This window comes from Mya arenaria, chromosome 17 (genome assembly GCF_026914265.1).
Source record: "Mya arenaria isolate MELC-2E11 chromosome 17, ASM2691426v1".
Classification (NCBI taxonomy): domain Eukaryota; kingdom Metazoa; phylum Mollusca; class Bivalvia; order Myida; family Myidae; genus Mya; species Mya arenaria.
Window position 1 is genome coordinate 33,100,013 of NC_069138.1, and position 16,992 is coordinate 33,117,004.

Sequence of the window (16,992 nt, forward strand, 5' to 3'; positions counted from 1 at the left end):
GGCTGTTATGGATATTTACACGCTTGAATTACCTTATGAATTTACTTCCTGATCACCTATGGCAGCTTCGGATAAAAAGGGGTGTTCTCAGAGCAGTAAGGAAACTTTCTCAAAGGGTAACAAGTCTTTTAATTTGAAGTATATGATGAGTATATTTCACAGATGAGGCACACATTGTTCCAGTTAATCAATAATCCTAACCATTTTGGACATGCCCTATTCATATTTAATAGAACTATAATTTGAACTAGGTTTTATTCTTAACAAACATTTTAGCATTAATTTAAACAACAAACACATATTGTAGTCAAGTTTACATGAAAACATGCATCGATTGAGATCACAATTATAGATGATTGGAATTACCAAAAAATCACATTTATAACATTACATACTTATATTATATAAAACGTATCCATTTTTGACTGTTTCATTAAGCATCATACAACATGATATTCCACCTTTTCACTAAACAAATGACACCTTTATAGCATAACTTTCCTGCAACGAGGAGTTTAACAGGGAGACAGACGATTCAAACGTACATGATGGACATGTGATGAAATATAATATTTATTTGCTTTTAACAATCGCTATAATCATGCTCTTCATTTCAGTTTCATATCATAACATTTGGCAATTAACAATCAGACTGATACAATTTTGGCTTACCTTTGGTCATAGAGGACATACATGTATAAATGAAAATTTTGATGTATAGTTATGGATTATTAAAACAATACTTAATGGTAAAACTTCGCTGTTAATTGTTTACAAAAAACGCCATAATTTTCCCATACTTTTTCAAGAGGTATGTCTGATTGTCTTGGATATAAAACAGTTTGTTTTATCACAATTTTTATATTTGATTTTTCAATGGCCTTGATTCGAAACTGAACAAGATCTTGAATAACTTAAACAACTAGCTCAGTCAATGTGTTAGTGTTACCTTAACAATGATATTCAACACTTATTTAGCTTAATAAAAATAATTTGAGTCTACAAATTGAACCCAATCAGTGGTATTATTCAAACTCCTAAATTCTACGTTTCTACAATAACTTACGTAAGAATTGATAGATAGTGATGAAAGTTGGTGTGGGGGTAGCTTATGTGAAGAGCTAGCTTGGGATGCTTTTGAGGGGAGGTTTGATGCAAGGTCAAGGTTACTGTTGTTTAAAATAAATAGTTGGTTTCTGCCCAATAACTTAAGTTAGAATTGTTTGGTTGATATGAAAAACGTTGTGAAGGTAGCTTAAGTGAAGAGCTAGCTTGGACTTGCTTTTGAGGTGGTTGGGGTCAAGGTCAAGGTCAAGGTCACTGTTACTTTAAATAAAATTATGGTTTCTGCAAAATTACTTTAGGCTGCTTCTTTATCCTTTCTTATACAAGAAATTAAATGGATTCCCCATATTAAAAACTTGGTCTTATCACATTGCAGCTTTATAGTGTAAAGTGTAGTATTACACCATGGTTTCATTTACTTAAGTGTAATGGTGATTGTTTGAAGTAAATTTTGACATTTAAGTGCTAACATACATGTAATTTACATAAACCTAAATGCTGAGATCAATTAAAAACACTGCACAGCGAATTCTATCTTTTTGCATTATAAGACATAACACTCGTTCTGCGTAAAAAGGCTTCCTCACTGATAAGAGGTCATCATTTGGTCAAAACGGTCCTAGATTTATCGCAGTCACGGTATTACCGTATTCGCACTGTAACAAACACATAATTGATTTTATGTTGTAATTGGCGCATTTTAACGCGTATTTACGCAAATTATAAACGCCTTCTTATAGCTCTGCAAACTAAATTTTGTACTTAGATAAATTTATGTTTTCAGCTTTTGGTGATAAAATGACTGAAGTAATGATCATTGATGCACAACTGTTTCACAAAGCCAGTGACGCAGAATATTTAAATCCGTTAAACATTTTGATGACAAGTGTCAAGTCCCTTATTCACGATCAGTGGGACACAGTGGGATACAGCTAAACATGCATTGGTACATCAATTGTTGGAACTTACAACAGAAGCAAGACACACTAACAAGACCAGAAATATCTAACTGATACTGCTACATATGTCCAGAGGGCATATGATGATTAAAAGTTGGTTTTACGAAGATGGTACACGATCTAGGCTAAGACTCACCAAAAGAACACAGATTTAAGTCAAGACTTGCACTACTTAAAATAAAACATGCCAACATACAAGTATTGATGCAATGAGAAACAATATACAGCTACAGCATGAGGTGTATTTTCCACTGTGCAGTTTCTTCACAAAAAGTATCACTGATCACTGGACTTCTTTATATTGTTATCAATGAGAATTTATAGTTCCATAAAATAAATAAAATGTGTGTATTTATATTTTTATATCCGGTATATTTTGTTTTAAGTACTTGTCAAAACTTCCTTCACACCCATTTATATAGTTTGTGCTGTGTTTATTTTATTCATCACCCATCTAACAATTTGAGAGAGGGGTGTGATGTTGAATCTGTATTCCAATCTATGAAAAAAACTTGCCAATATAATATGTTTCTGTATGTATGTACATGTTATACACATGACTTTAAAATGATTTGACATAACCAAATATATTTGACATGTTTTGCTTATGTATATTCCAGGTCAACAATTCCTGATAGAAGTCTCGTTGAAGTGGAGATTGAAGAAAATATTCAGAGGAAAAGGTAGGGCATCAAATCACAGAACTGGTGTTTGATTTTTCAGAAATAGAAAATGAATATCCTTCTGGTCCTTGGAGTTGGTTGACATTTTAGTCAAAGAACAGGAATGTCTGTTTTTTTGGTCCTTGATGGTGGTTTAGACAGAGTTTCTGGTTGACATTTTAGGCAAAGAACAGTAATTTCTCTGTGTTTCTGGGCCTTGACGGTGGTTTAGACAGAGTTTCTGGTTGACATTTTAGGCAAAGAACAGTAATTTCTCTGTGTTTCTGGGCCTTGAAGGTGGTTTAGACAGATTTTCTGGTTGACGTTTTAGTCATAGGACAATAATGTCTGTGTTTCTGGTACTTGATTGTGGTTAAGATAGATTTCTGGTTGACATTTTAGGAATATAACAGGAAAATTTGTGTTTCTAGTCCTTGCAAGTGGTTAAGACAGAGTTTCTAATTGTCATTTAAGTTAAAGAACCGGAATGTCTGTGTTTCTTGTCATTGAAGGTGGTTTAGACAGAGTTTCTGGTTGACATTTTAGGCATATAACAGACTTTCTGTGTATTTTAAGTCCTTTACGGTTGTTTAGATAGAATATCTGGTTGACAGTTTAGGTATAGAACAGGAATATAATGTATTTCTAGTCCTTGACGGTCGTAAGGACAGAGTTTCTGGGTGGCATATTTGGGAATATTTCAATGGATGGTCTCACCAAGTCTTTTAATTGTGGTAGTTGTGTCTTTGACAGAATAATTGTAGTTATATTAAAACTGCTCAGCTTCATAGATAGTTTTTCTTGAAATTCTTCAAATAAAATGTCATCTTGTCATCAAGCCTTTTCCTTGATACTTTCTGTATGATAGTGCCTGTGACCTGTTTTTCATACTTAAATTCTTTCTAAGTAAACCATTTTCCAAGAGTATTTTATATAAGATTACCCTATTGCTGTCTTGTTTGGCCTTAAGTAGGGATATAATGATAATCAATTATTGTCAAAAAATCAATAGTTTCTTAGGTCACTTTGTAAAAATTAAAGGGAAAATCATCTCAGATTAATTATCACTGTTATGGTGTTCTCTAAAATTAGATAAATAGTGAAGAACAATAGTATAACTTACTCTGGAATTCAGCTAAATATTAAATTTATCATTTAACAAATACTTCTTAACGCAGTGTATTAAGATATTGCATTCATGTTTATTCACAGTTGTAGCACACTCGAAAACAACAAAATGTAGTTTTGTGAACTTAATTGCATTATTGAAATGTATTGCCCCGTACATGTTATTTTTCTTGTTTCCTGTTTTTCTTGTCAATAGTTTTTTGGATAAAGTTCATTCTGGTTCCCTGTATCTCTTGTCGACATAATTGGTATATGTTTTTTCTTATTTCTTACTTGGCCATTTTTAATGCTGTTAACATCTCTTGCCCATTAATATTACAAAAACAATGTATTTCTTATTACACTTTTGTGCAAGGATTGTTCTAATTTGAAGTTGTTCGTATTTTGACTTTGTTACTTGGTGGAAACTCAGTTTTTGAAGGTTGAGGTTTCTTTATTTTTTTAAAGTTTTTTACGATGGTTTAATTGTTTTTTCTTGATCTAATACTAAAGATATATTAATTTGCCATTAAATAATTAGCTTCGAAGACTATTCGTTTGCTCAAAATCATGATGAGAATTTATTATTTTGTTATAAATCAGTATATTATCTTAATTCAAGTGTATTGAATAATGATTTTGTTACTCTTTGTAATTAAAAAATAACAAATGACTGTAAATGATTTGTTCCTAAAATGATTTCTTTTATTACAATTTATTGATGCAGTATTCATTTTAGTGTATATTACCACAGCAACACCAAATTACAATATATTTACAATTCAAAATTAAATGTTCACCTCCGTGATTACAGGCCAATTCTACTGAGAGAGTTTGACGCGTACCTAACTATGATGCACAAAGATTCCAACCTGAAGTTCTCCGAAGAATATGAAGTTTGTGCCAGTTTTGATGTGCTGTTAATTTTCTAACCATTAGTATGATATAAATGAATGAATGAATAGGTTGTTGTTAATTTTGCTGCTTAGAATCTTAAATGGATTTATTTGTTGTTCATATGTGTACTTTTTTATCTTACTAATTAAATGATCTGCAGGCAATACAGTCCATGTCTTATATTTTGGTTAGTTTACTAACTTAAATTATTTGATTGTTTAATATTAATAATTTGATATACCACAATTATTCTATTCATCGCCCATCCTCTTATGATCGCCCAACCCCCCAGTTTTCGGCTTGAAAATGACCTTTTTTTTGGCAAAAACGTGCAAAAACTTTGCCTCCTTTAAACGCCCATCCCCCCCTTGTTTTTAATAAAAGCATACCTTTCAAACAACGAGTCTCCTGATTTCCTGCTCTATATACGATCTTACTTCATTTATTTTTGTCTTTCCGTCCAAAAATGATAATGATGACCGATTTTCATCTCGGATACAAGCAATCGTCTCTAATTAACACCCATCCCCTACTTTGAACTCGGGTACGATTCTAATAAACGCCCAGGCGACTTATAGAATAATTAAGGTATTGACAAGTCAATAAATAATTTGGCTAACTTGAACCAAATTAAAGAATAACTGTAACCAGTTTTATACAGTTGGCTGCCTGTCTCTTTTTTCTCAAATTTTGATTTCTTTTAAAACAAAATGGCATGATTAGAGGTACTGTTAATAACCATGACGGTATATTACTTAACTAGTTATTTCTAATATAAATCCAATTACTTTTTTATACTATATACCTATGTATCATATCTTTGCCAAAACAAAAGAATTTCATCATCCTGTTTTGGTTCAAAAATGAATCTTAATGCTTTAAATTGTTATTGAATAAATTGCACAAGCCTTGGAAACATTACAGGGCCAGTATTAACAAACCATTTTACTGTTATTCAGGAATTGAAGACACTGAGCCCGAAACATTCGACAGTTGCCTCTGACCTGGAGGAGAACAGGGCCAAGAACAGATACATGAACATTATTCCTTGTAAGTTATTGATTATGCAGCAGACAATTGAAACCATGGCCCCGCGAGATCCAGTGGTATACCAGGGATAGCGGGGGAAATGGGCCTTGTTTTTATCTTCCAGGTGGCCCCGCAGTGATAAATGAATGAGTTGGTTTTGTTTTCGAACAGAAAACAGCATTGAATGCAACTTACCTAATGTCCCAGGGGTGCGCGGGCATTTGCCGGGGATTTCAGTTTGTTCCTGCAGGGTGTTTTTTTTTTCCTTGGATTGACTCACCAAAGTCAAAGTCCCCGCATTTCTCCCCCCACCCTGGACCAGGGGGTTGGGGGCGTGGTTACAATTGACTGGTGCATTGATGGCCATTGATAATATCTCTACCAATAATACAAAAAATTACATTAGTCAATAATTAAAACAACATGTCAAGAAGGCACAAGGCAGAGCCCAGATTAACTAGCGATACAAACGTTTAAACACCATATTCATAAAAACAAACACCACCGACAGACTACACATGTATCCAAATCCTTTCACTGATAAATGATGGGATTACCTCCTTGGAACAGTCAGTATTACATGTGCTCACTGGAACACGAGTCTAATAGGAGCTATATAAACTATATAAACTTTATAGGGTTTAAGCACAAACGGTACAGTAATAGTTTCGTTTGGAAGTTTTATGCGCTAAGATTTGAGGTTATAAAATTTTCTTAAACCGTTTAGTTCAACCTTATATATCAAAGATATTGTATTTTTAATAATCCATGTTTCATCAAAACTTTGTCTCTAGCAGAGTGTTTCTTATTGTATTACTAGTCCAGTATTCATAAAACATCTTAAGTTTTTTCCAAACTTAAGACAAATTACTAAGTTCAGTATCTCAATCGAAATATGAAATAATAACTTGATAATACCTGTAATATACATACTTTCATGTTATAAACACTCATATTTTTCTTTAAAGTGACACTCTTACTGAAAATGATCAATACATACACATGAATAACAAGCATGAATATCAGTTATAAACCTTAAACTATTTACTAAATAATGCATTTATGGAAATTACTACTGATAACAAGATGGTAACCGTGTATTTGATAGCTGATATGCACAATTATTAAATGATTGGTGAGTGCTAAAATATTTCCGATGATCTACTTTAGTACCATAAGGTAGGACTACCATGTTTTCTGCACTGTTCTTTCAAATTTCTTTCGGTATCCTTCATTAGAACCATTGTTTTCGACATGCATTCATTCTTTTGGATATATTAAAACAATTGTATTCACTGTGGTAAATCTTATTTGGGAGATAGAGTGCATCTTTAAATATGATCTTGATTTTTTTCAGAAATCAAATTAGGATATTTCCTACAATGTTTTATAAACAACGGCCTGGCACTGTTAGAAATATCTCCTAGGTATAAAACTGTTCGTATAATTCTTGTTCAGAAACACCCTCAAGATATTGGATTGTGATTACAGGAATACAAATTGAAAGTTCTATTCCGCAGATGACCATAGCCGTGTGAAGTTGACCACTAACGGAGAGGATGACAAAAATGACTTCATCAACGGAAACTATCTACCGGTATGTGACATAACCGGGGCAGGTGCGTAGCTGAATGTACGCAAATACGCAGTTGCGTAATGAAATTTTGACAGGTCGAAGTTTTTGTCATGAAAAAACAAAACTTAAAGGGGTTAGGGGGTGATCTTGAAGGGGCTTGTATGCTATACGTCAATGACCTGCGTAGTTGCGCTTGGGGAGTGATAGGAAATTCCCTGATTCATGAATAATTAATTAACTAAAAAGACATAGAAAAACCTTTTATTTTACATTTTCAATCAGTCAATGATGCAAAACCCTGCCCTGACTTAATTATTTTGCTGTATTTGGTTTATCAAATCATCGTTTTGAAGGAACTTTATTTATAATCCAAGCCATATATTTCAAACCTAACAAAAATAATTATTATTATTTGGAATTCAAGATTTCTGTTTGTTATTTTGCATAATTAAGCTTTATTTGAGTCATTCCCTTTATGAATACGTAAGTGTTCAAGGTTCACTACCCGCCACAGGCAGAGTATGTGGGACCAAAATGTATTTTGACAGTACTTTCCACTATTTCAGGGTTACCACTCCCCCCGTGAGTACATCGGCTGTCAAGGTCCACTACCCGCCACAATCGACGATCACTGGAGAATGATCTGGGAACAGAATGTCACTATCATTGTCATGCTTACACTCTGCAAGGAGGGACAGAAGGTGGTGGCTGTTGTATCATTTTCATGGCAATACAGTCGAACCCCTTTGGCTCGAACTCCCAGGGACCGGCGAAAATACCTCGAGCCTCGGAAAATTTGAACCAAGTGGGAATGCCTTCCTTCAATATAAAGAAATTGGTCCTTTGCACCCAGGTTGAGCCAACGCGGAATTCTAGCCAAGCGAGTTCGAGCCAACGGGGTTCAACTGTGTTATACTGCCCTTTGCCGTAATAATCTGCCTTATTCCTTTAAGTTGTGATCCTTTCAGTTGTGATTACAATTAACTAATGAATACGGTAGATAGTTCTACAAATGAAAATATTTGCAAAATTAACCTGTCAAAACAATATAGAATTATGCATTTGGACCCAAATGAAAATATATAAGCAAATTTCACCTGTCAAAACAATGTATGCACTAGATATTTGGACCCAAATGAAAATATATAAGCAAATTAAACCTTTTAAGACATAATATGCAGTTTAGTTTTAATCGAAATGAAAACAGATGCGCCAGATTATATTTATCTTCCATGACTGAGAGTGTCAGATAGGTTCATCCCAACTCGAGCGTTGGTGTTTGTGGAACTAAAGTTTACCGAGTTTCCGCAAAACAACCTGTGCGAGGGTTGGGATGAACCTATCTCACACGAGCGGCTATGGTAGATGCTTTATCTCCATCCTCATTTAATCAAAATGAAGTTAACTGAGTTTTTTTCGCTGGAACTATTTAGTGCGTAGTGACAAAAGTTCGCGTATACCGGTAGATATGTGATAATTCATGGTTGTCATGGATATGCGCGCAGTGATTCAGATTATGTAAATAGTCAAATCCTTCTTTAATTAGTTTTGAGAAGAGTGAAGCATTATTTCTTGAATGCCGGGTGAAAAATATGGTGTCATTTAGAGCGAGAAATACTTGATTTGGATTTTAAATATTGCCACAAGACAAGATGTCCATGATGCTACAGAAGGAGTTCAATACCAGTTCTTGTTTTATCTTGCCTGTGGGCAAGATAAGAATTTTCAGCATCGCTTTTTTTTGAAACATCTTATCTGAGATAGGAGAAAAAGCTTTCAACTTACCATCAAAATAATTAGAAAGACAACCATGTGAGATGACCGTGTAATCTGACATAGTAATCATAGAAGAAATAATTATAATCAATTGTCATTGATATCCACATGTATATATGAATTTTCAGATCAAGTGTGAGCAGTACTGGCCCGATGAGGTTGGGGACCCGAAACAATACGGAGAGGTTGTCGTGGAGATGACCTCATACTCCAATATCAAGATTTACGACGTCAGAGTCTTCAAGATACGCAACGTAAGAGATTTGTTATTGATTGAAACTTAATAAATCACAAGTAGTATGTAAAAATCGTCATGGAGATGATGATTGCCATGGCTCACTTGTTATCACATGTAGTATGGAGAGATTACCATGGAGATGATGATAGTCATGCTTCACTTGTCATCACATACAGTATGAAGAAATTGTCATGGAGATAATGATTGTCATGGTTCATGTACTATCACATGCGGTATGGAGAGATCGTCCAGGAAATGACAATTATCATGGCTCAGTTGTCTTAACATGCGGTTTTGAGAGATCGTTATGGAGATGATGATTGTCTTGGTTCATTTGTCATCACATGCAGAATGGAGATGAAATATTACTCAACTAAGACAGTCCTCTTTAGGATACAATAAAAAACAGACCTGCTATTGAATAATTATATCAATGATTATTGAAAATAAATCATATTGATCTTCAAATGTATAATATATACCTCTTAGTATTAGAATATACAGTAATACCCACTAATATATATGAGGACTACTTACATCAAGAAGGATTCCTTTTTAATGAAGACAAGCTGATTCTATCTTTAATTCCAACGTTTCACGAGGTGGCAGACAACAGTTCTTTTTCAGCACTGTCAAATTCTATTAATCAATGTATACATTTTAGCCATTTTTTAGTGCTCAGCAATTTTTAGGATGTATTGTATGTTTAACACCTTCAGGAACAATTTGAAAGAAAATGAAATTATCCTTTACTTACTGGTTCCCAGGGCAGCCAGACCCGTACGATAAAGCACTTCCACTTCCTAACGTGGCAGGACTTCCAGGCAAACGTTAAGCACGAACTCATCCTGAACTTCATTCGGGACGTACGCCACCCGATACAGCCACCTGACAAAGTTGGGCCCATGATCGTGCACTGCAGGTTAGTGTGTTCAGTGTGTGCACTCTATCTATTGTTATCTTATTATTGTTGGGTTATTCCCCTTGTAAGACTATACACAAAACAGCACGAGATAAGTTTTGTCACTGGCACCGCACTGTTTTGTTTTGCTTTGTTGACAGTATTAAATTACATCTGGCTGATGATCAGCTCTTTGTAACCATCATCTCAGCTTATTGTAACTATCTGATCAGCTCATTGTAACCATCAACTTGGCTAATGTAACCATCAACTCATTGTTACTATCAGCTTATTGTAACCATCAGCACTGCTAATCGTAACCATCAGCTCATCTCACTGTAACCATTAGCTCGCTGTAACCATTAACTATACTCATTTTAACCATCCGCTCATTGTTCCCATCAGCTCATCTCATTGTAACAAACAGCTTATGGTAACCATCCGCTCATCTCATTGTAACCATCAGCTCAGTTCATTGAAACCATCAGGTCAATGTTTCTATCAGATTATTGTAACCATCAACTCAGCTAATTGTAAAAGACAGCTCATCGTAACCATCGTCTCTGCTTATTGTAACAATAAGCTCTGCTCATTGTAAACATCAGCTCATTTTAACCATCAGCTCTGCTCATTGTAACCATCAGCTCGGCTAATTGTAACTATCAGTTCATATTCCTTAAAAATGAGTAAGTGTAACATGCTACAGTATCTTATTTTGTTTTGCTAAAATTTAAAACCTAAACTTGGTTTTTCAATATAAAAACAACAGTAATCTTCAATACATTTTCTTTGAAATTATAACACAATTATAACAAAAAAAAAACAAGTGTGCTGAGCTTGATCCTGTAATAAAGGGCATACAATTGTTTGAGATATTCGGACAGTTTATTCAATTTATTTACTTTAACAAGAATGAGGTCATGGGGTCATAGTAATTCAATATTCAATTGAAATATTGTAACAAGGTTTTCTTGTATGATTTCCAGTGCGGGCGTTGGTCGTACAGGGACTTACCTGGCCATCGACTACTTCATGCAGTTCATAGACGAACACAACTTTGACGTGGAGATAGACATCTTTGACTTTGTCCTTAAGATGAGGGCGAACAGGATCTACATGGTTCAGACTGAGGTACTTGGGCGGTGTTCATAAAGCTTCTCAGGAAATTTCAACTTAGTGAAATTTCTCAAAAAAATAAACAACAAATATTTTAAATACCATCCATTTTTTATCAAATTAAGTTGTATGCCTTATCATTTTGATCTTTTTAGCTCGACTATTCGACGAATAAGGGAGAGCTATACAACTCACCCAGGGATCGGCGTCGGCATCACACCTTATTTAGGGTTTTGCCTGTAGGCACCTTTAGGTCATTATCTCAGAAAATGCATTATGTATTGCAATGAAACTTAAGATATGTATTCCAAACTAATCAACCTACTTAATAAATCAATTTAGATAACACTTTTTTGAATATAATGCAAACTATTGGCCTTTATTATTTGACTAAAATAATCTGGTTTTGGTTTTGCATGTAGACACACATTGGTTAATATATCAGCAACTACTTGATGTATTGTTTTGATACTTTATACAAAGTTCAACATAGATATTCTGGTTAAGCTTTTGCATGTAAGCACACATAGGTTAATATCTCAGCAACTACTTGATGTATTGCATTGAGACTTCAATTAATTCAACCATCAAACCTACTTGAAAAAACAAGTTAGATTACTGTGTTTTGCAAATGATGGCCCTATTACTGTGTTTTGCAAATGATGGTCCTAAATTTATTCGACTTAGAAATTCTGGTAAATTTTGCATGTAACCAGGCTTAAGTCAATATATCAGCAAATACATCATGTATTGCATTGAAACTTTATACATGTGCTCACAATCATAAAACCTTCTTAATTAAGTAAGTAAGATAACTCTATCTTGCATATGATATAAATGTTGCCCCTTTATTATTCGACTTATCAATTATGGTTATGGTTTTGCATGTAAGCACATGTAAGACAATAACTAAGCATCTGATTGATGTATTGTATTGAAACTTTAAACAATCAAGTATGATGTCTCTTTCTTGCATATTATACAAATTTTGCCCCTTTTATTATTTCAGTTAGAAAGTCTGCATAAGGTTTTGCATTTAATCCTATGTTATAGTGATCCATGCACAAAAACTTCAATTCTTATCTTAAAAGCGGCGGAATAGTCGAGCGCGCTGTCTCGGTGACAGCTCTTGTTTTGCTTATTATGATATATCAGGGGTTAAACATTATTAGTTTTCATCAAATATAACTATAGAAAAGAAGCATTGTTTCACTAAGTTGAATTTTCTCATGAAGATAATGTATGAATACGACCCCTGGAAATTGCCAGAGCTCATTGTTAGCTCGTTTTAAAAGAAGAAGAATTGTCATGTTATTGTGATAGCTTTAGTGTTGTAAGCAGCATTTACATACAATAACTTACCCCTTAGCAATAACTTGTCAGGTTAGCGCAGTGGTTAACGCAGTGGTTTAAGCAGTTGTTTCTCACCAAGGCAACCCGGGTTCCATTCCCGGCCTGGGCGTTTGGTTTTTGGTCAACAAGCCGGATATGTGGGTTTTCTCCGGATACTATGTCCTCCCCACATCACAATACCACACTCTTGCCGACAGAATAAGTAGTGCCTGACTCATGAGCAGGTTGGTCGTGAAAACAGGATGGTCGCATACAGGGTTTTTACTGTGATATGAAGATATGTTCTGATTGATGTTTACAGCAACAGTATGTGTTTATCCATGACTGTGTGAAGGAGATGTTGGACAACAAGAGACTGGCTGAGAATAACCTGCACGAGAACAACGGTGGTAATCAAGGTAATGGTGGTTCTAAGTTTATACTACTGTACATCCTAAGCTCGACCTTTTCGCAAAAACAAAAATTGGTTGTGTTGTGACAGCCATTGTGTCGTCATTGGCGTCATTGTGCTTTGTTTTTAGCCTTGGCAATAACCCAAAAACTGTTCAGAATATTCAATTAACATATTGGACACAAGTATCTAGAGACAATACACACATCAAAAGCAAGGCTCATTACTCTGGCCTTAATAATTGTTAAGTTGAATTATTGACAAACATTGGCACTTGCTCCAAATCAAACTCTAGGACTTTCTTATTTTCACAAAAATTGGGTGAGGTGGGGCAATGTAAGGGACATTAGATAGCCGATGAATCACAACCGGTGGGATTAAAACTGCACCTGAGGATGTTACACCTGGGATATTGTAAGACTTAATCAGGTTCCATATCCTGTGATGTGTGATGGTGCTTGGAAGGATAGTGAGCTCTGGGAATTTGATAAATATCCATTCCTGCATGCATCTTCCATTACTGACTGCTGTTGCCTGCAGATACTTGATTATTTTAATCACGACATTTAAAGGGGTTATTCATAACTTATTTGTAAATTCGTGAGTACTTGTCACGATGAAATCTTGATTAAAAGAAGATATTGAAATATCGTTATTTAGTTATTTATTTAATGCTTATATTTTATTAAAGCATTCATTTCATACACTAATATTGAGTGGTTTTTCCTTGTTTATTCATTTATTATTTTGCATACTTGACAGTTTCGAACAACACACCGTTAAATAATAATAAAGATGTAATTGTATTTTATTATCCATTATTTAAATTTTATTTAGACGAAGACTTGTACCAGAACACATCGCAACATCTCTATGAAAATGTGCAGTACAATTCCTCCAATCAGCGAACAGAAATTTAGCCTCGAGAGAAAGGGGGCGGAGTTAACCAAGGGATCAATGACAATTCATATAATTGATGTGACGCTGAGCTGTAGGATTAATATTCATAACAGTTAAACCAATGAAAACATTGTGACAATTACCTGGACAAACAAAATAACATGTGGACAAGAATTCAATAGATTATTTTGTTCCGTTCCTTTTATTTGCTATGGCGGAAGTATTACCTCGATTTTAGCGTCATGTCCATTGTTCTAGAAAACTTGTGTTATATATCCACGGTGAATTATTATAACAGCTTTATTTTGCTTTATTTTTGGATTACTTTTGTTTCTGAATTGCCGACAACGTTCAATTTTACTTGCTTGTAAATACATAGTTATGTATACAAGGATTTGGGGAGAAAATGTGTGGCTTCATTTTGGGGGATTTTTTATAATCTTGATTTTGATTATAATCAAAGGTTTGATTCTTTAAGCTAAATTAGTAGGTCTGTAGCCCGTCTAAAAATCTTTATCAAATTGAGTTTGTTTCACCATTTTTGGAACGGGGCCGGGGTCATTTTGATTGGGAAAATTATTTACTATAACATTCCTATTTTGCCTTATAAAAACAAGAATGATTTTAAAAATAACGAAGAAAAAGATAAAAGAATATGATAAAGTTTGTTTCTTAAAGAATACACAAGTTTTTACATACATAATTGTTTTGCAGGTAAAGTATATTATTAGTTTTTATTTATTATTTTTAAAACATGAAATTGCCAATTTATTTTATTTTTGGGGGAAAAGTGTTGATTTTATGATCTGGAATGAAGTGAATTTCGGCCCCAAATAGGTCCGGAACAAAACACTGAATCAGATTAATCTAGAGCAGAAAAGTAAGGAAATCTAAAGATAACACAATAACAACTGTACTTCTGGCTTATATTTTGACATCTTATTACTGAGCATACAAATTTTCCCCACATCTCTGGTAATCTTGGGCGGGCTGTACATATGAGGTTTTTCACTGAGAAACAAGAGACCATGATTACGAACAGTTAGAAGTCTGGGTTCAGACTCAAGTGGCAAAACTGCAAATCCTCATTTTATTGAGACTTACCTTCTAGTTTAGTTTAAATGATTAAATTTGATGAAACTTATAATTTCTTTTTATAATTGCTCAATAACTTCCTTTTATTTTTTTTAAAAGAAATGAAAAAAGAGGACTTTTTTTAATATACTGTAGTAAAAGTGCTTTTCTAAGTCTGATTCTAGACTCAAACTTGAGACTGTTTGTGCATCATGGCTCTAGAGGTTTATTTCATTTATTTCTATCACAAATATAAGTATTACTACATGTGTTTTTTTTTTAATTCCATTTTTCATGTAGCATTTCATGTAACCGTAATGCCTGCTTTCAGGAAATGGAAGATAAAAGAATGCTAGAATGCATAATATCATAAAGGTATCAGTCTTTTCTTTCCTTTTATTCATTCAGTTTTGCCAAATATCCCCTAATGGGAATAAAAACATAAACATTTGACATGTGTATTTCTGTGCAATGCAGGAAAAAAAATAGTAAAATTATATAAATCAAATTAAATGTAACAGTTTTCAAAACATTCATTTGGGAAACAGACATCATTTTTTCTGTGATATTTGTATCAAAGCCGTTAAATGGCAACGAATATAATATTATATATATATATATATTTCTATATGTATATGTTAAGTTGTGATAACCGGTTTAAATTTTTCTCTATCTTCCATGATATATCTATAACATCATAAATATAGATGTAGACATATTGTTATATCTTAATCTTGTCCCATATTATGATTGTTAGTTTTGTATGAAATTTATAGATGCTGATAATCCTTGAGTAGTTTAATTATAATATATGATTTGTTATTTACATGTGTTACAAAGAATAATTAAATGAGAATCGGTATTTATTGGGTCGATTGTTCGGGACTTTGTTAAAGTAAACAATGTGATAAATGATATCGTTGTATGCTTTTAAGCGTTAACTAAAAACAAGTGTCCATAAAAGTTCAGACTAGCAACGATTTGAAAGTTAACAACGATGATGTTTACAAGGTTGATAACTTTAACAAGATTTTGAACAATCGGTCCATTGTTTACAAAACAGCTACAAGCAGAAATAGATATTATCATAAAAAATGACGCTGGTAATATATATGAAATCAGAGTGTCTTGTGCCTTTGGTGTAATATGTATTTTAGACAATTGGTAGTTTTTGTTTCTGTGTTTTACTGTAATCTCACAAATGCTCATTAAGATCTAATTCTTTTTGACGCTGTTCAAATTATAACTCCAAAAACGTCCCAAAAAGAAGAAACCAATGATAGCTAACGCAAAGAAGGCATACAGGTAGATTTGTTTTCAGTAAATTATTTCAATTCTGTGAGATGTCTATGTTTAGACAATTCTGAGATGTTTCTAATAGTGTCTTTTTTTAGGAAATTCTGGGAAGTTTCTATATGTAGACAATTCTGGGATGAGTCTGTTTTTAGACAATTATTGAAAGTGTCTATTTTTAAGCCATTTATAGGATATGTCTACATATAGGCAATGATGTGTCTATTTTTGCTTATCATAGTTATTGCTTTACTTAGATAATTCATTAATTAAGGTATTTGACAGATGGTATAAAGATTTTTTGTCAAGGTTTTTAGACATTGTTTAAGACTTCAATACTGCTTATACTGTTTATGCATTCCTGAATTAATGTTCCTTTTTGTGTATTCCTTACTGCTGGACATTTTTGTGCATTCCTAACTGCTGAACATTTTTGTGCATTCCTGTTAAACATTCGTAATAGTATCTTTGTTTTTATTTAAACTGATGTTATATATTCCAGATTTTTTTCATTCCATATTCGTTGGTTATTTATAGTAATACTAGCTATTATCTGATTTTATTCTGCGTACAAAAAATATTGCATTACCAGTACTTTATTAATACTTTTTATGTACTAAATGTTTCTGTTGATAATAAGCTAGGATAGATTATA

The 16,992-nt window shown here is 33.5% G+C and overlaps 1 protein-coding gene across 1 annotated transcript in view; it reads left to right on the forward strand.

Annotated features, from left to right (window-relative positions):
• LOC128223398 (tyrosine-protein phosphatase 10D-like) overlaps positions 1-16,992 on the forward strand; it is a 43,332-nt gene extending 26,340 nt beyond the window's left edge. Inside the window, exons 18-27 of the mRNA XM_052932678.1 lie at positions 2,645-2,707; positions 4,608-4,689; positions 5,650-5,740; positions 7,240-7,316; positions 7,862-7,996; positions 9,200-9,325; positions 10,077-10,231; positions 11,197-11,341; positions 12,981-13,077; positions 13,908-16,992. Coding sequence (XP_052788638.1) covers positions 2,645-2,707; positions 4,608-4,689; positions 5,650-5,740; positions 7,240-7,316; positions 7,862-7,996; positions 9,200-9,325; positions 10,077-10,231; positions 11,197-11,341; positions 12,981-13,077; positions 13,908-13,990 — 1,054 coding nt within the window. The 3' untranslated portion in view covers positions 13,991-16,992. The remainder of the gene's footprint in view (positions 1-2,644; positions 2,708-4,607; positions 4,690-5,649; positions 5,741-7,239; positions 7,317-7,861; positions 7,997-9,199; positions 9,326-10,076; positions 10,232-11,196; positions 11,342-12,980; positions 13,078-13,907) is intronic.